The sequence below is a fragment of the Coregonus clupeaformis genome, chromosome 5 (genome assembly GCF_020615455.1).
Source record: "Coregonus clupeaformis isolate EN_2021a chromosome 5, ASM2061545v1, whole genome shotgun sequence".
In the NCBI taxonomy this organism is placed as follows: Eukaryota; Metazoa; Chordata; class Actinopteri; order Salmoniformes; family Salmonidae; genus Coregonus; species Coregonus clupeaformis.
The window spans coordinates 32,701,341-32,716,966 of record NC_059196.1 but is presented as its reverse complement, the minus strand read 5'-3'; the positions used below and the strand labels follow the sequence as shown (position 1 = coordinate 32,716,966).

The following is a 15,626-nucleotide window of genomic DNA, read 5'->3' as shown; positions in this document are numbered from 1 at the left end:
GGGACGCAATAACATCAACAGAGCGATACAGGAAAGTATAGACTACAAGAGAGAGAGAGAGGGGGGGGGGGGGAGAGAGAGAGAGAGAGAGAGAGAGAGAGAGAGAGAGAGAGAGAGAGAGAGAGAGAGAGAGAGAGAGAGAGAGAGAGAGAGAGAGAGAGAGAGAGAGAGAGAGAGAGAGAGAGAGAGAGAGAGAGAGAGAGAGAGAGAGAGAGAGAGAGAGAGAGAGAGAGAGAGAGAGAGAGAGAGAGAGAGAGAGAGAGAGAGAGAGAGAGAGAGAGAGAGAGAGAGAGAGAGAGAGAGAGAGAGAGAGAGAGAGAGAGAGAAGAGGAGAAGAGAGAGAGAGAAGAGAGAGAGAGAGAGAGAGAGAGAGAGAGAGAGAGAGAGAGAGAGAGAGAGAGAATAATCCACGGGGAGTAGAGACAGACAGATAGAGCACCAGACAGATCATACATGTTTAGAACTGATAATTGATCACATGGTGCAAGAATGAATGCAATGAATTGATAGTGTGTGGTATTGGTTGTGGCAGTAGTGTGTGGTGTTGGTTGTGGCAGTATGTGTGATATTGGTTGTGGCAGTAGTGTGTGGTATTGGTTGTGGCAGTAGTGTGTGGTATTGGTTGTGGCAGTAGTGTGTGGTATTGGTTGTGGCAGTAGTGTGTGGTATTGGTTGTGGCAGTAGTGTGTGGTATTGGTTGTGGCAGTAGTGTGTGGTATTGGTTGTGGCAGTAATGTGTGGTATTGGTTGTGGCAGTAGTGTGTGGTATTGGTTGTGGCAGTAGTGTGTGGTATTGGTCGTGGCAGTAGTGTGGTATTGGTTGTGACAGTAGTGTGTGGTATTGGTCATGGTAGTAGTGTGTGGTATTGGTTGTGGCAGTAGTGTGTGGAATTGGTCATGGCAGTAGTGTGGTGCAGTTTGGTAAAAGCTACAGTGGTGGTTTGATAAAGAGTAAGCTCTAGTCGTTTCAGAAGCAGTATTAACATCCGCATGTCAACCAGTGGTAATCTATCTGGTGTTGTTTTAGCACAATATCACTTACAGTAGGGCTTAATTAAATGTGTGGGTTGAGCAGGAGGATGCTACTCTTCTCCAGCATGGGATGGCTTTGCCTTTTCTGCCCAGGCCACACATTATGTTTATTATAGCAGATACTTTTCTCCCTCTTTCTCTCCTTCCCTCTTTGTCTATCCCTCACCATTTGGAAATGGCCCTGTTTTATTTATCTGGTGGGAGAGAGGGAGGGGAGGAAGGGCAGTCGTGGTCCATCCTGTGTGTTTAAGGTTTACTGTAGCAGCTGGCTCTTTACCACAGTACAGGCAGTGTAAAACACTGAGTTGTAAGGCTGGAAGGAAGCCCTCATCAGTGTAATAGGCTCACCTTCAACACAGCCAATGCATACAGTCAGAACCACCTGCTAAACCCCTAATTACTGGCCCTGCTGTACATTTCTTAAGGCCAGCTAGTTGTTGCATAGACCCGGCCCACTGATGTTGTGTGTGTACTGTAGGAGGATGCCTTAGGCTTGAATGTGTGTTGCTTTGGTACCCTGTGTTTATTTGTGTGAATGTGTGTTCATGCTCCAGGCTTGTACACAACTCTGTGTGTTTGCAGGTGTGTGAGTTGGCGTTGATGCCCTGGGTTTATGTGTGGGTGTGTGTGTTTCTTCAGTGTGTGTGTGTGTGTGTGTGTTTCTTCAGTGTGTGTGTGTGTTTCTTCACTGTGTGTGTGTGTGTGTGTGTTTCTTCTGTGTGTGTGTGTGTTTCTTCAGTGTGTGTGTGCTCCTACATAGTGTGAGGCAGTCCGTTACAAAAGGCCCTTTGTGTGGGCAACTGTGACAGACCAGGGCAGTGAGAAGGCCTGTAATTGGACCGTGGGTCTGCCCAGTGCGCAGGCGTGTGTGTGTTTGTCGGTGAGTGTGTGTGCGGAGAGAGGGGGACCAGTGAATGGGTTCCAGTGTGTCTGCCCCTCTACCCAGTGAGCAGATCTCAGAATGCTATCCTCCGCTCACACACACCTCCTCCTCCTCTTCCTCTTCACTGGTGAGTCTATACTGATGCTAACTGACCGTCTATACTGATGCTAATTGACCGTCTATACTGATGTTAACTGACCAGTGAGTCTATACTGATGTTAACTGACCGGTGAGTCTATACTGATGTTAACTGACCGGTGAGTCTATACTGATGTTAACTGACCATCTATACTGATGCTAACTGACCGTCTATACTGATGCTAACTGTCCAGTAGGTCTATGCTGATGCTAACTGACCGGTGAGTCTATACTGATGTTAACTGACCATCTATACTGATGCTAACTGACCGTCTATACTGATGCTAACTGACCGGTTTGTCTATACGAATGCTAACTGTCCGGTAGGTCTATACTGATGCTAACTGACCGGTGAGTCTATACTGATGTTAACTGACCCTCTATACTGATGCTAACTGACCGGTGAGTCTATACTGATGCTAAATGACCGGCAGTCTATACTGATGCTAACTGACCTTCTATACTGATGTTAACTGACCGGTGAGTCTGTACTGATGCTAACGAACCGGTGAGTCTATACTGATGCTAACTGAGCAGTGAGTCTATACTGATGCTAACTGACCGGTGAGTCTATACTGATGTTAACTGACCGGTGAATCTATACGGATCTTAACTGACTGGTGGGTCTATACTGATGCTAACTGACCATCTATACTGATGCTAACTGACCGTCTATACTGATGCTAACTGACCGGTGAGTCTGTACTGATACTAACTGACCGGTGAGTCTGTACTGATGCAACTGACCAGTGAGTCTATACTGATGCTGACTGACCGGTGAGTCTATACTGATGCTAACTGACCGGTAAGTCTATACTGATGCTAACTGACCGGTGAGTCTATACTGATGCGAACTGATGCTAGTAACTGATGCCACATTCTAACCATAATCTATGACCAAGAGTTTTAAAACTCTGTCTTTAGGCCTTCTTAGTTTTACCAGAGGATTGGTTCATTTCTACGTATGCTATATAATTCGACACGTCTAGTTTTGCTGGTCATGGTTACACTGTTTTTGTACATTAAAATGTCTTTCCTGTTTCCACTCCATTCTTTGGCTTTCCTGTACCCTGGAGATGGAATGTACTGTTTGGGGTTCATGGGGAGTGTGGGTTAATATGGGTACCCTCACTTTAAGATAGTGAGGTTTGTATTTAGGCTAGTTCCTCTGTAGTCTGTTTCTAAAGAGACTTGCAAAAACGAATAACCAATGGAACTTTATCATCTAGGGGTGGTGTGTGACCAATGCTGAATCTAGGCCTGTGGTGAAAACACGATGTAACAATTTTATGACAGGAAGTGAAATACCGGTTAGGTTACTCCCTGCCTCCAACGTCTTTTTTAAATATTTTTTATTTAACTAGGCAAGTCAGTTAAGAACAAATTCTTATTTACAATGATGGCTTACCCCGGCCAAACCCGGACGACGCTGGGCCAATTGTGCACCGCTCTATGGGACTCCCAATCACAGCCGGATTGTGATACAGCCTGGACTCAAACCAGGGTCTGTAGTGACGCACTGAGATGCAGTGCCTTAGACCGCTGCGCCACTCGGGAGTCTAACTCCACCCCTAGTCGCCAACCCTCTGCTCTCTCTGTCTGCTGTGTTAAGGAAGTCTGAAAGGGGTCCAACCCAACACCCTACTTCCTACTCCCTACCTTCCTACCTCCTACCCTTACCTCCTACCCCCTACCTCCCTACCCTCTACTCTCTACCTCCTACCCTTACCTCCTACCCCCTACCTCCCTACCCTCTACTCTCTACCTCCCACCCTTACCTCCTACCCCCTACCTTCCTACCCCCTTCTCCCTACCTCCCACCCTTACCTCCTACCCCCTACCTCCCTACCCTCTACTCTCTACCTCCCACCCTTACCTCCTACCCCCTACCTCCCTACCCTCTACTCTCTACCTCCCACCCTTACCTCCTACCCCCTACCTTCCTACCCCCTTCTCCCTACCTCTCACCCTTACCTCCTACCCCCCTACCTCCCTACCCCTCTACTCTCTACCTCCCACCCTTACCTCCCTACCCCCCTACCTTCCTACCCCCCTTCTCCCTACCTCTCACCCTCACCTCCTACCCCTACCCTTCTACCCCCTACTCTCTACCTCCCACCCTTACCTCCTACCCCTACCTTCCTACCCCTTACTCTCTACCTCCCATCCTTACCTCCTACCCTTACCCCCTACCTTCCCAGCCATCCCAAACACCCAGCAGTTCTGTCCAGCAACACTGTGGACTTTATGAGCTCAGCTGGAGCTTGGAGGGGGTGGAAACTCTGTGTGTGTGTCTGACTATGAGGAAGTGAGAGAGTTATGTGATCCTGTGTGTGTGTGTGTTTCTATTTTACTGTACAAGTGTGTGTGTGTGTGTGTGTGTGTGTGTGTGTTGGTGAGATATAATTTAAAGGTTGTCATAGGAATGAAAGGGCCTCTCATCTTTTATGATTAGAAAGAGTCTTGCTCTGTCTCTCTTTGCAAAGAGATGTAATATTTACCTACTCCACTTCCCGGCTTCAGGACAACCAGGCGTTTCTGAGGTAAGTGTGTGTGTCTATGTGTGTGTGTGTGACTGTGTCTGTCTGTGTGTGTGCGTGTGTGCATGGTAGTGGGTATTGCCAGGAGGTCATTGAGTTTCAACTTCTTCCCAGGATCCTGTGTTTCTGAATGGGACTGCAGTGGTTCCCACACCGCTCTCTCCCATTGGGCCGCCTGGCCCAGGGGTCACAGGTTAATGGTCGTCAAGGCAACCCTGTGGTAGTGGTGAGGGGTTCTCTCTCTCTCTTTCTCTCTCTCTCTCTTTCTTTCTCTCGCTATACTTCTCTCTCGCTCGCTCGCTCTCTCTCTCACTCAATTCCTCCTTCTCTGCTCTTTCATTCAGTCTCTCTCTCCCTCACAATCTCTCGAACATTGAGGAATTGACCCCCTCCCTTCTCCTCTCTCTCCAGTGCACCTAATCCCCACTACGCCCATGGGTGAGGAGCGCCCCCCAAAGGGTCAAGGTCAGGGCCAGGGGAAGAGCAGGAAGAGAGTGATCCCTGTCCTCCACACAGAACCTCCTGAACCAGACCCCATCTCTGAGGCAAATGGCTACTGCAACACCCCCAACCGCTCTGACCAGGCCTGGGAGGGTGAGACACACACACACACACACACACACACGTACACAGTCTAATCTGCTGTTCCACTGGTAAGTGGGAAGAAAGAGCAATGTTTCAGTCCTCTGCAGTCTGCTAGCGTGTTAACCATTTGCTCAACCAATCACTGAAGACAGGTCAAAGCTAAGGGTTTAGAACAGAACCATATGGAGTCTGTCAGTCGGTAACAAGGAAGGCTTAGCCATGTGGAGAAATACGGAACATTTAGATGTGTGTACACCAGATGTGTTGGGTCATATAAAGAGAATTGATAGGCTGGGGTTGGGTCATGGTTAGCTAGAGTATAGAGAGGGTTAATAAAAAATTTAACAAATATGTTTTATTGTCACATACACCGGATAGGTGCAGTGAAATGTGTTGTTTTACAGGGTCAGCCATAGTAATATAGCACCCCTGGAGTAAATTAGGGTTAAGTGCCTTGCTCAAGGGCACATCAACAGATTTAGGTTGATAAGGTCATGGTTAGCTAGATAGAGAGGATAAAGGGTCATGGTTAGAGGAGAGAGAGGATAAAGTGTCATGGTTAGTTAGAGGAGAGAGAGGATAAAGGGTCATGGTTAGAGGAGAGAGAGGATAAAGGGTCATGGTTAGTTAGAGGAGAGAGAGGATAAAGGGTCATGGTTAGAGGAGAGAGAGGATAAAGGGTCATGGTTAGTTAGAGGAGAGAGAGGATAAAGGGTCATGGTTAGTTAGAGGAGAGAGAGGATAAAGGGTCATGGTTAGTTAGAGGAGAGAGAGGATAAAGGGTCATGGTTAGTTAGAGGAGAGAGAGGATAAAGGGTCATGGTTAGTTAGAGGAGAGAGAGGATAAAGTGTCATGGTTAGTTAGAGGATAGAGAGGATAAAGGGTCATGGTTAGAGGAGAGAGGAGAGAGAGGATAAAGGGTCATGGTTAGTTAGAGGAGAGAGAGGATAAAGGGTCATGGTTAGAGGAGAGAGAGGATAAAGGGTCATGGTTAGTTAGAGGAGAGAGAGGATAAAGGGTCATGGTTAGTTAGAGGAGAGAGAGGATAAAGGGTCATGGTTAGAGGATAGAGAGGATAAAGGGTCATGGTTAGAGGAGAGAGAGGATGAAGGGTCATGGTTAGTTAGAGGAGAGAGAGGATAAAGGGTCATGGTTAGTTAGAAGAGAGAGAGGATAAAGGGTCATGGTTAGTTAGAGGATAGAGAGGATAAAGGGTCATGGTTAGTTAGAGGATAGAGGGGATAAAGGGTCATGGTTAGAGGATAGAGAGGATAAAGGGTCATGGTTAGAGGAGAGAGAGGATAAAGGGTCATGGTTAGTTAGAGGAGAGAGAGGATAAAGGGTCATGGTTAGAGGAGAGAGAGGATAAAGGGTCATGGTTAGAGGATAGAGAGGATAAAGGGTCATGGTTAGTTAGAGGAGAGAGAGGATAAAGGGTCATGGTTAGTTAGAGGAGAGAGAGGATAAAGGGTCATGGTTAGTTAGAGGAGAGAGAGGATAAAGGGTCATGGTTAGTTAGAGGATAGAGAGGATAAAGGGTCATGGTTAGTTAGAGGAGAGAGAGGATAAAGGGTCATGGTTAGATGATAGAGAGGATAAAGGGTCATGGTTAGTTAGAGGAGAGAGAGGATAAAGGGTCATGGTTAGAGGATAGAGAGGATAAAGGGTCATGGTTAGTTAGAGGAGAGAGAGGATAAAGGGTCATGGTTAGTTAGAGGATAAAGGGTCATGGTTAGAGGAGAGAGAGGATAAAGGGTCATGGTTAGAGGATAGAGAGGATAAAGGGTCATGGTTAGTTAGAGGAGAGAGAGGATAAAGGGTCATGGTTAGTTAGAGGAGAGAGAGGATAAAGGGTCATGGTTAGAGGATAGAGAGGATAAAGGGTCATGGTTAGTTAGAGGAGAGAGAGGATAAAGGGTCATGGTTAGTTAGAGGATAAAGGGTCATGGTTAGAGGAGAGAGAGGATAAAGGGTCATGGTTAGAGGAGAGAGAGGATAAAGGGTCATGGTTAGTTAGAGGAGAGAGAGGATAAAGGGTCATGGTTAGTTAGAGGAGAGAGAGGATAAAGGGTCATGGTTAGTTAGAGGAGAGAGAGGATAAAGGGTCATGGTTAGTTAGAGGATAGAGAGGATAAAGGGTCATGGTTAGTTAGAGGAGAGAGAGGATAAAGGGTCATGGTTAGATGATAGAGAGGATAAAGGGTCATGGTTAGTTAGAGGAGAGAGATGATAAAGGGTCATGGTTAGTTAGAGGAGAGAGAGGATAAAGGGTCATGGTTAGTTAGAGGAGAGAGAGGATAAAGGGTCATGGTTAGTTAGAGGATAGAGAGGATAAAGGGTCATGGTTAGAGGATAGAGGGATAAAGGGTCATGGTTAGTTAGAGGAGAGAGAGGATAAAGGGTCATGGTTAGTTAGAGGAGAGAGAGGATAAAGGGTCATGGTTAGAGGATAGAGAGGATAAAGTGTCATGGTTAGTTAGAGGATAGAGAGGATAAAGGGTCATGGTTAGTTAGAGGATAGAGAGGATAAAGGGTCATGGTTAGAGGATAGAGAGGATAAAGAGTCATGGTTAGTTAGAGGAGAGAGGATAAAGGGTCATGGTTAGAGGAGAGAGAGGATAAAGGGTCATGGTTAGTTAGAGGAGAGAGAGGATAAAGGGTCATGGTTAGTTAGAGGAGAGAGAAGATAAAGGGTCATGGTTAGTTAGAGGAGAGAGAGGATAAAGGGTCATGGTTAGAGAAGAGAGAGGATAAAGGTCATGGTTAGTTAGAGGAGAGAGAGGATAAAGGGTCATGGTTAGAGGATAGAGAAGATAAAGGGTCATGGTTAGAGGATAGAGAGGATAAAGGGTCATGGTTAGAGGAGAGAGAGGATAAAGGGTCATGGTTAGTTAGAGGAGAGAGAGGATAAAGGGTCATGGTTAGTTAGAGGATAGAGAGGATAAAGGGTCATGGTTAGAGGAGAGAGAGGATAAAGGGTCATGGTTGGTTAGAGGAGAGAGAGGATAAAGGGTCATGGTTAGTTAGAGGAGAGAGAGGATAAAGGGTCATGGTTAGAGGAGAGAGAGGATAAAGGGTCATGGTTAGAGGAGAGAGAGGATAAAGGGTCATGGTTAGAGGAGAGAGAGGATAAAGGGTCATGGTTAGTTAGAGGAGAGAGAGGATAAAGGGTCATGGTTAGTTAGAGGATAGAGAGGATAAAGGGTCATGGTTAGAGGAGAGAGAGGATAAAGGGTCATGGTTAGTTAGAGGAGAGAGAGGATAAAGGGTCATGGTTAGTTAGAGGAGAGAGAGGATAAAGGGTCATGGTTAGTTAGAGGAGAGAGAGGATAAAGGGTCATGGTTAGAGGAGAGAGAGGATAAAGGGTCATGGTTAGAGGAGAGAGAGGATAAAGGGTCATGGTTAGTTAGAGGAGAGAGAGGATAAAGGGTCATGGTTAGTTAGAGGAGAGAGAGGATAAAGGGTCATGGTTAGTTAGAGGAGAGAGAGGATAAAGGGTCATGGTTAGTTAGAGGAAAGAGAGGATAAAGGGTCATGGTTAGTTAGAGGAGAGAGAGGATAAAGGGTCATGGTTAGTTAGAGGAGAGAGAGGATAAAGGGTCATGGTTAGTTAGAGGAGAGAGAGGATAAAGGGTCATGGTTAGTTAGAGGAGAGAGAGGATAAAGGGTCATGGTTAGTTAGAGGAGAGAGAGGATAAAGGGTCATGGTTAGATGATAGAGAGGATAAAGGGTCATGGTTAGTTAGAGGAGAGAGATGATAAAGGGTCATGGTTAGTTAGAGGAGAGAGAGGATAAAGGGTCATGGTTAGTTAGAGGAGAGAGAGGATAAAGGGTCATGGTTAGTTAGAGGATAGAGAGGATAAAGGGTCATGGTTAGAGGATAGAGGGATAAAGGGTCATGGTTAGTTAGAGGAGAGAGAGGATAAAGGGTCATGGTTAGTTAGAGGAGAGAGAGGATAAAGGGTCATGGTTAGAGGATAGAGAGGATAAAGTGTCATGGTTAGTTAGAGGATAGAGAGGATAAAGGGTCATGGTTAGTTAGAGGATAGAGAGGATAAAGGGTCATGGTTAGAGGATAGAGAGGATAAAGAGTCATGGTTAGTTAGAGGAGAGAGGATAAAGGGTCATGGTTAGAGGAGAGAGAGGATAAAGGGTCATGGTTAGTTAGAGGAGAGAGAGGATAAAGGGTCATGGTTAGTTAGAGGAGAGAGAAGATAAAGGGTCATGGTTAGTTAGAGGAGAGAGAGGATAAAGGGTCATGGTTAGAGAAGAGAGAGGATAAAGGTCATGGTTAGTTAGAGGAGAGAGAGGATAAAGGGTCATGGTTAGAGGATAGAGAAGATAAAGGGTCATGGTTAGAGGATAGAGAGGATAAAGGGTCATGGTTAGAGGATAGAGAGGATAAAGGGTCATGGTTAGAGGAGAGAGAGGATAAAGGGTCATGGTTAGTTAGAGGAGAGAGAGGATAAAGGGTCATGGTTAGTTAGAGGATAGAGAGGATAAAGGGTCATGGTTAGAGGAGAGAGAGGATAAAGGGTCATGGTTGGTTAGAGGAGAGAGAGGATAAAGGGTCATGGTTAGTTAGAGGAGAGAGAGGATAAAGGTCATGGTTAGAGGAGAGAGAGGATAAAGGGTCATGGTTAGAGGAGAGAGAGGATAAAGGGTCATGGTTAGAGGAGAGAGAGGATAAAGGGTCATGGTTAGTTAGAGGAGAGAGAGGATAAAGGGTCATGGTTAGTTAGAGGATAGAGAGGATAAAGGGTCATGGTTAGAGGAGAGAGAGGATAAAGGGTCATGGTTAGTTAGAGGAGAGAGAGGATAAAGGGTCATGGTTAGTTAGAGGAGAGAGAGGATAAAGGGTCATGGTTAGTTAGAGGAGAGAGAGGATAAAGGGTCATGGTTAGAGGAGAGAGAGGATAAAGGGTCATGGTTAGAGGAGAGAGAGGATAAAGGGTCATGGTTAGTTAGAGGAGAGAGAGGATAAAGGGTCATGGTTAGTTAGAGGAGAGAGAGGATAAAGGGTCATGGTTAGTTAGAGGAAAGAGAGGATAAAGGGTCATGGTTAGTTAGAGGAGAGAGAGGATAAAGGGTCATGGTTAGTTAGAGGAGAGAGAGGATAAAGGGTCATGGTTAGTTAGAGGAGAGAGAGGATAAAGGGTCATGGTTAGTTAGAGGATAGAGAGGATAAAGGGTCATGGTTAGTTAGAGGAGAGAGAGGATAAAGGGTCATGGTTAGTTAGAGGAGAGAGAGGATAAAGGGTCATGGTTAGTTAGAGGAGAGAGAGGATAAAGGGTCATGGTTAGTTAGAGGATAGAGAGGATAAAGGGTCATGGTTAGAGGAGAGAGAGGATAAAGGGTCATGGTTAGTTAGAGAGAGAGAGGATAAAGGGTCATGGTTAGTTAGAGGAAAGAGAGGATAAAGGGTCATGGTTAGTTAGAGGAGAGAGAGGATAAAGGGTCATGGTTAGTTAGAGGAGAGAGAGGATAAAGGGTCATGGTTAGTTAGAGGAGAGAGAGGATAAAGGGTCATGGTTAGAGGAGAGAGAGGATAAAGGGTCATGGTTAGTTAGAGGAGAGAGAGGATAAAGGGTCATGGTTAGTTAGAGGAGAGAGAGGATAAAGGTCATGGTTAGTTAGAGGAGAGAGAGGATAAAGGGTCATGGTTGGTTAGAGGATAGAGAGGATAAAGGGTCATGGTTGGTTAGAGGATAGAGAGGATAAAGAGTCATGGTTAGTTAGAGGAGAGAGAGGATAAAGGGTCATGGTTAGTTAGAGGATAGAGAGGATAAAGGGTCATGGTTAGTTAGAGGATAGAGAGGATAAAGGGTCATGGTTAGTTAGAGGATAGAGAGGATAAAGGGTCATGGTTAGATGATAGAGAGAGGATAAAGGGTCATGGTTAGTTAGAGGATAGAGAGGATAAAGGGTCATGGTTAGTTAGAGGAGAGAGAGGATAAAGGTCATGGTTAGTTAGAGGAGAGAGAGGATAAAGGGTCATGGTTAGATGATAGAGAGAGGATAAAGGGTCATGGTTAGAGGAGAGAGAGGATAAAGGGTCATGGTTAGAGGAGAGAGAGGATAAAGGGTCATGGTTAGAGGATAGAGAGGATAAAGAGTCATGGTTAGTTAGAGGAGAGAGAGGATAAAGGGTTATGGTTAGTTAGAGGAGAGAGAGGATAAAGGGTCATGGTTAGAGGAGAGAGAGGATAAAGGGTCATGGTTAGAGGAGAGAGAGGATAAAGGGTCATGGTTAGAGGAGAGAGAGGATAAAGGGTCATGGTTAGTTAGAGGAGAGAGAGGATAAAGGGTCATGGTTAGTTAGAGGATAGAGAGGATAAAGGGTCATGGTTAGAGGAGAGAGAGGATAAAGGGTCATGGTTAGTTAGAGGAGAGAGAGGATAAAGGGTCATGGGTTAGTTAGAGGAGAGAGAGGATAAAGGTCATGGTTAGTTAGAGGAGAGAGAGGATAAAGGGTCATGGTTAGTTAGAGGGGATAGAGAGGATAAAGGGTCATGGTTAGTTAGAGGATAGAGAGGATAAAGAGTCATGGTTAGTTAGAGGAGAGAGAGGATAAAGGGTCATGGTTAGTTAGAGGATAGAGAGGATAAAGGGTCATGGTTAGTTAGAGGATAGAGAGGATAAAGGGTCATGGTTAGTTAGAGGATAGAGAGGATAAAGGGTCATGGTTAGATGATAGAGAGAGGATAAAGGGTCGTGGTTAGTTAGAGGATAGAGAGGATAAAGGGTCATGGTTAGTTAGAGGAGAGAGAGGATAAAGGTCATGGTTAGTTAGAGGAGAGAGAGGATAAAGGGTCATGGTTAGATGATAGAGAGAGGATAAAGGGTCATGGTTAGTTAGAGGATAGAGAGGATAAAGAGTCATGGTTAGAGGAGAGAGAGGATAAAGGGTCATGGTTAGAGGATAGAGAGGATAAAGGGTCATGGTTAGTTAGAGGAGAGAGAGGATAAAGGGTCATGGTTAGTTAGAGGAGAGAGAGGATAAAGGGTCATGGTTAGTTAGAGGATAGAGAGGATAAAGAGTCATGGTTAGAGGAGAGAGAGGATAAAGGGTCATGGTTAGAGGAGAGAGAGGATAAAGGGTCATGGTTAGTTAGAGGAGAGAGAGGATAAAGGGTCATGGTTAGTTAGAGGAGAGAGAGGATAAAGGGTCATGGTTAGAGGAGAGAGAGGATAAAGGGTCATGGTTAGAGGAGAGAGAGGATAAAGGGTCATGGTTAGAGGAGAGAGAGGATAAAGGGTCATGGTTAGTTAGAGGAGAGAGAGAGGATAAAGGGTCATGGTTAGTTAGAGGAGAGAGAGGATAAAGGGTCATGGTTAGTTAGAGGAGAGAGAGGATAAAGGGTCATGGTTAGTTAGAGGAGAGAGAGGATAAAGGGTCATGGTTAGTTAGAGGAGAGAGAGGATAAAGGTCATGGTTAGTTAGAGGAGAGAGAGGATAAAGGGTCATGGTTAGTTAGAGGAGAGAGAGGATAAAGGGTCATGGTTAGTTAGAGGATAGAGAGGATAAAGGGTCATGGTTAGAGGAGAGAGAGGATAAAGGGTCATGGTTAGTTAGAGGAGAGAGAGGATAAAGGGTCATGGTTAGTTAGAGGAGAGAGAGGATAAAGGTCATGGTTAGTTAGAGGAGAGAGAGGATAAATGGTCATGGTTAGTTAGAGGATAGAGAGGATAAAGAGTCATGGTTAGTTAGAGGAGAGAGAGGATAAAGGGTCATGGTTAGTTAGAGGATAGAGAGGATAAAGGGTCATGGTTAGTTAGAGGATAGAGAGGATAAAGGGTCATGGTTAGTTAGAGGATAGAGAGGATAAAGGGTCATGGTTAGAGGATAGAGAGGATAAAGGGTCATGGTTAGAAGAGAGAGAGGATAAAGGGTCATGGGTTAGAGGAGAGAGAGGATAAAGGGTCATGGTTAGTTAGAGGAGAGAGAGGATAAAGGGTCATGGTTAGAGGATAGAGAGGATAAAGGGTCATGGTTAGTTAGAGGAGAGAGAGGATAAAGGTCATGGTTAGTTAGAGGAGAGAGAGGATAAAGGGTCATGGTTAGTTAGAGGAGAGAGAGGATAAAGGGTCATGGTTAGAGGAGAGAGAGGATAAAGGGTCATGGTTAGAGGAGAGAGAGGATAAAGGGTCATGGTTAGTTAGAGGAGAGAGAGGATAAAGGGTCATGGTTAGTTAGAGGAGAGAGAGGATAAAGGGTCATGGTTAGTTAGAGGAGAGAGAGGATAAAGGGTCATGGTTAGTTAGAGGAGAGAGAGGATAAAGGGTCATGGTTAGTGAGAGGAGAGAGAGGGATAAAGGGTCATGGTTAGTTAGAGGAGAGAGAGGATAAAGGGTCATGGTTAGTTAGAGGGATAGAGAGGATAAAGGGTCATGGTTAGAGGATAGAGGGATAAAGGGTCATGGTTAGTTAGAGGAGAGAGAGGATAAAGGGTCATGGTTAGTTAGAGGATAGAGAGGATAAAGGGTCATGGTTAGAGGATAGAGAGGATAAAGGGTCATGGTTAGTTAGAGGATAGAGAGGATAAAGGGTCATGGTTAGTTAGAGGATAGAGAGGATAAAGGGTCATGGTTAGAGGATAGAGAGGATAAAGAGTCATGGTTAGTTAGAGGAGAGAGAGGATAAAGGGTCATGGTTAGAGGAGAGAGAGGATAAAGGGTCATGGTTAGTTAGAGGAGAGAGAGGATAAAGGGTCATGGTTAGTTAGAGGAGAGAGAGGATAAAGGGTCATGGTTAGAGGAGAGAGAGAGGATAAAGGGTCATGGTTAGAGGAGAGAGAGGATAAAGGGTCATGGTTAGAGGAGAGAGAGGATAAAGGGTCATGGTTAGTTAGAGGAGAGAGAGGATAAAGGGTCATGGTTAGTTAGAGGATAGAGAGGATAAAGGGTCATGGTTAGTTAGAGGATAGAGAGGATAAAAAAGGTCATGGTTAGATGATAGAGAGAGGATAAAGGGTCATGGTTAGTTAGAGGATAGAGAGGATAAAGGGTCATGGTTAGTTAGAGGAGAGAGAGGATAAAGGTCATGGTTAGTTAGAGGAGAGAGAGGATAAAGGGTCATGGTTAGATGATAGAGAGAGGATAAAGGGTCATGGTTAGTTAGAGGATAGAGAGGATAAAGAGTCATGGTTAGAGGAGAGAGAGGATAAAGGGTCATGGTTAGAGGATAGAGAGGATAAAGAGTCATGGTTAGTTAGAGGAGAGAGAGGATAAAGGGTCATGGTTAGTTAGAGGAGAGAGAGGATAAAGGGTCATGGTTAGTTAGAGGAGAGAGAGGATAAAGGGTCATGGTTAGTTAGAGGAGAGAGAGGATAAAGGGTCATGGTTAGAGGAGAGAGAGGATAAAGGGTCATGGTTAGAGGAGAGAGAGGATAAAGGGTCATGGTTAGTTAGAGGAGAGAGAGGATAAAGGGTCATGGTTAGTTAGAGGAGAGAGAGGATAAAGGGTCATGGTTAGTTAGAGGAGAGAGAGGATAAAGGGTCATGGTTAGTTAGAGGAGAGAGAGGATAAAGGGTCATGGTTAGTTAGAGGAGAGAGAGGATAAAGGGTCATGGTTAGAGGAGAGAGAGGATAAAGGGTCATGGTTAGAGGAGAGAGAGGATAAAGGGTCATGGTTAGTTAGAGGAGAGAGAGGATAAAGGGTCATGGTTAGTTAGAGGATAGAGAGGATAAAGGGTCATGGTTAGTTAGAGGAGAGAGAGGATAAAGGGTCATGGTTAGTTAGAGGAGAGAGAGGATAAAGGTCATGGTTAGTTAGAGGAGAGAGAGGATAAAGGGTCATGGTTGGTTAGAGGATAGAGAGGATAAAGGGTCATGGTTGGTTAGAGGATAGAGAGGATAAAGAGTCATGGTTAGTTAGAGGAGAGAGAGGATAAAGGGTCATGGTTAGTTAGAGGATAGAGAGGATAAAGGGTCATGGTTAGTTAGAGGATAGAGAGGATAAAGGGTCATGGTTAGATGATAGAGAGAGGATAAAGGGTCATGGTTAGAGGAGAGAGAGGATAAAGGGTCATGGTTAGAGGAGAGAGAGGATAAAGGGTCATGGTTAGAGGATAGAGAGGATAAAGAGTCATGGTTAGTTAGAGGAGAGAGAGGATAAAGGGTCATGGTTAGTTAGAGGAGAGAGAGGATAAAGGGTCATGGTTAGAGGAGAGAGAGGATAAAGGGTCATGGTTAGAGGAGAGAGAGGATAAAGGGTCATGGTTAGTTAGAGGAGAGAGAGGATAAAGGGTCATGGTTAGTTAGAGGAGAGAGAGGATAAAGGGTCATGGTTAGTTAGAGGAGAGAGAGGATAAAGGGTCATGGTTAGTTAGAGGAGAGAGAGGATAAAGGGTCACGGTTAGTTAGAGGAGAGAGAGGATAAAGGGTCATGGTTAGTTAGAGGAGAGAGAGGATAAAGGGTCATGGTTAGTTAGAGGAGAGAGA

The 15,626-nt window shown here is 45.2% G+C and overlaps 1 protein-coding gene across 2 annotated transcripts in view; it reads left to right on the top strand.

The window, feature by feature from the left end:
* Nucleotides 1-15,626, top strand: part of LOC121566892 (2-phosphoxylose phosphatase 1-like) — a 55,195-nt gene that overhangs the window by 3,326 nt on the left and 36,243 nt on the right. Inside the window, exons 1-2 of one of the 2 annotated variants that reach the window (XM_041876800.2) lie at nucleotides 1,735-2,042; nucleotides 5,005-5,187. In XM_041876800.2, coding sequence (XP_041732734.1) covers nucleotides 1,994-2,042; nucleotides 5,005-5,187 — 232 coding nt within the window. In that variant the 5' untranslated portion in view covers nucleotides 1,735-1,993. Of the gene's footprint in view, nucleotides 1-1,734; nucleotides 2,043-5,004; nucleotides 5,188-15,626 lie in introns of those variants that run through there. The other variant, XM_041876799.2, reaches the window with a different exon arrangement.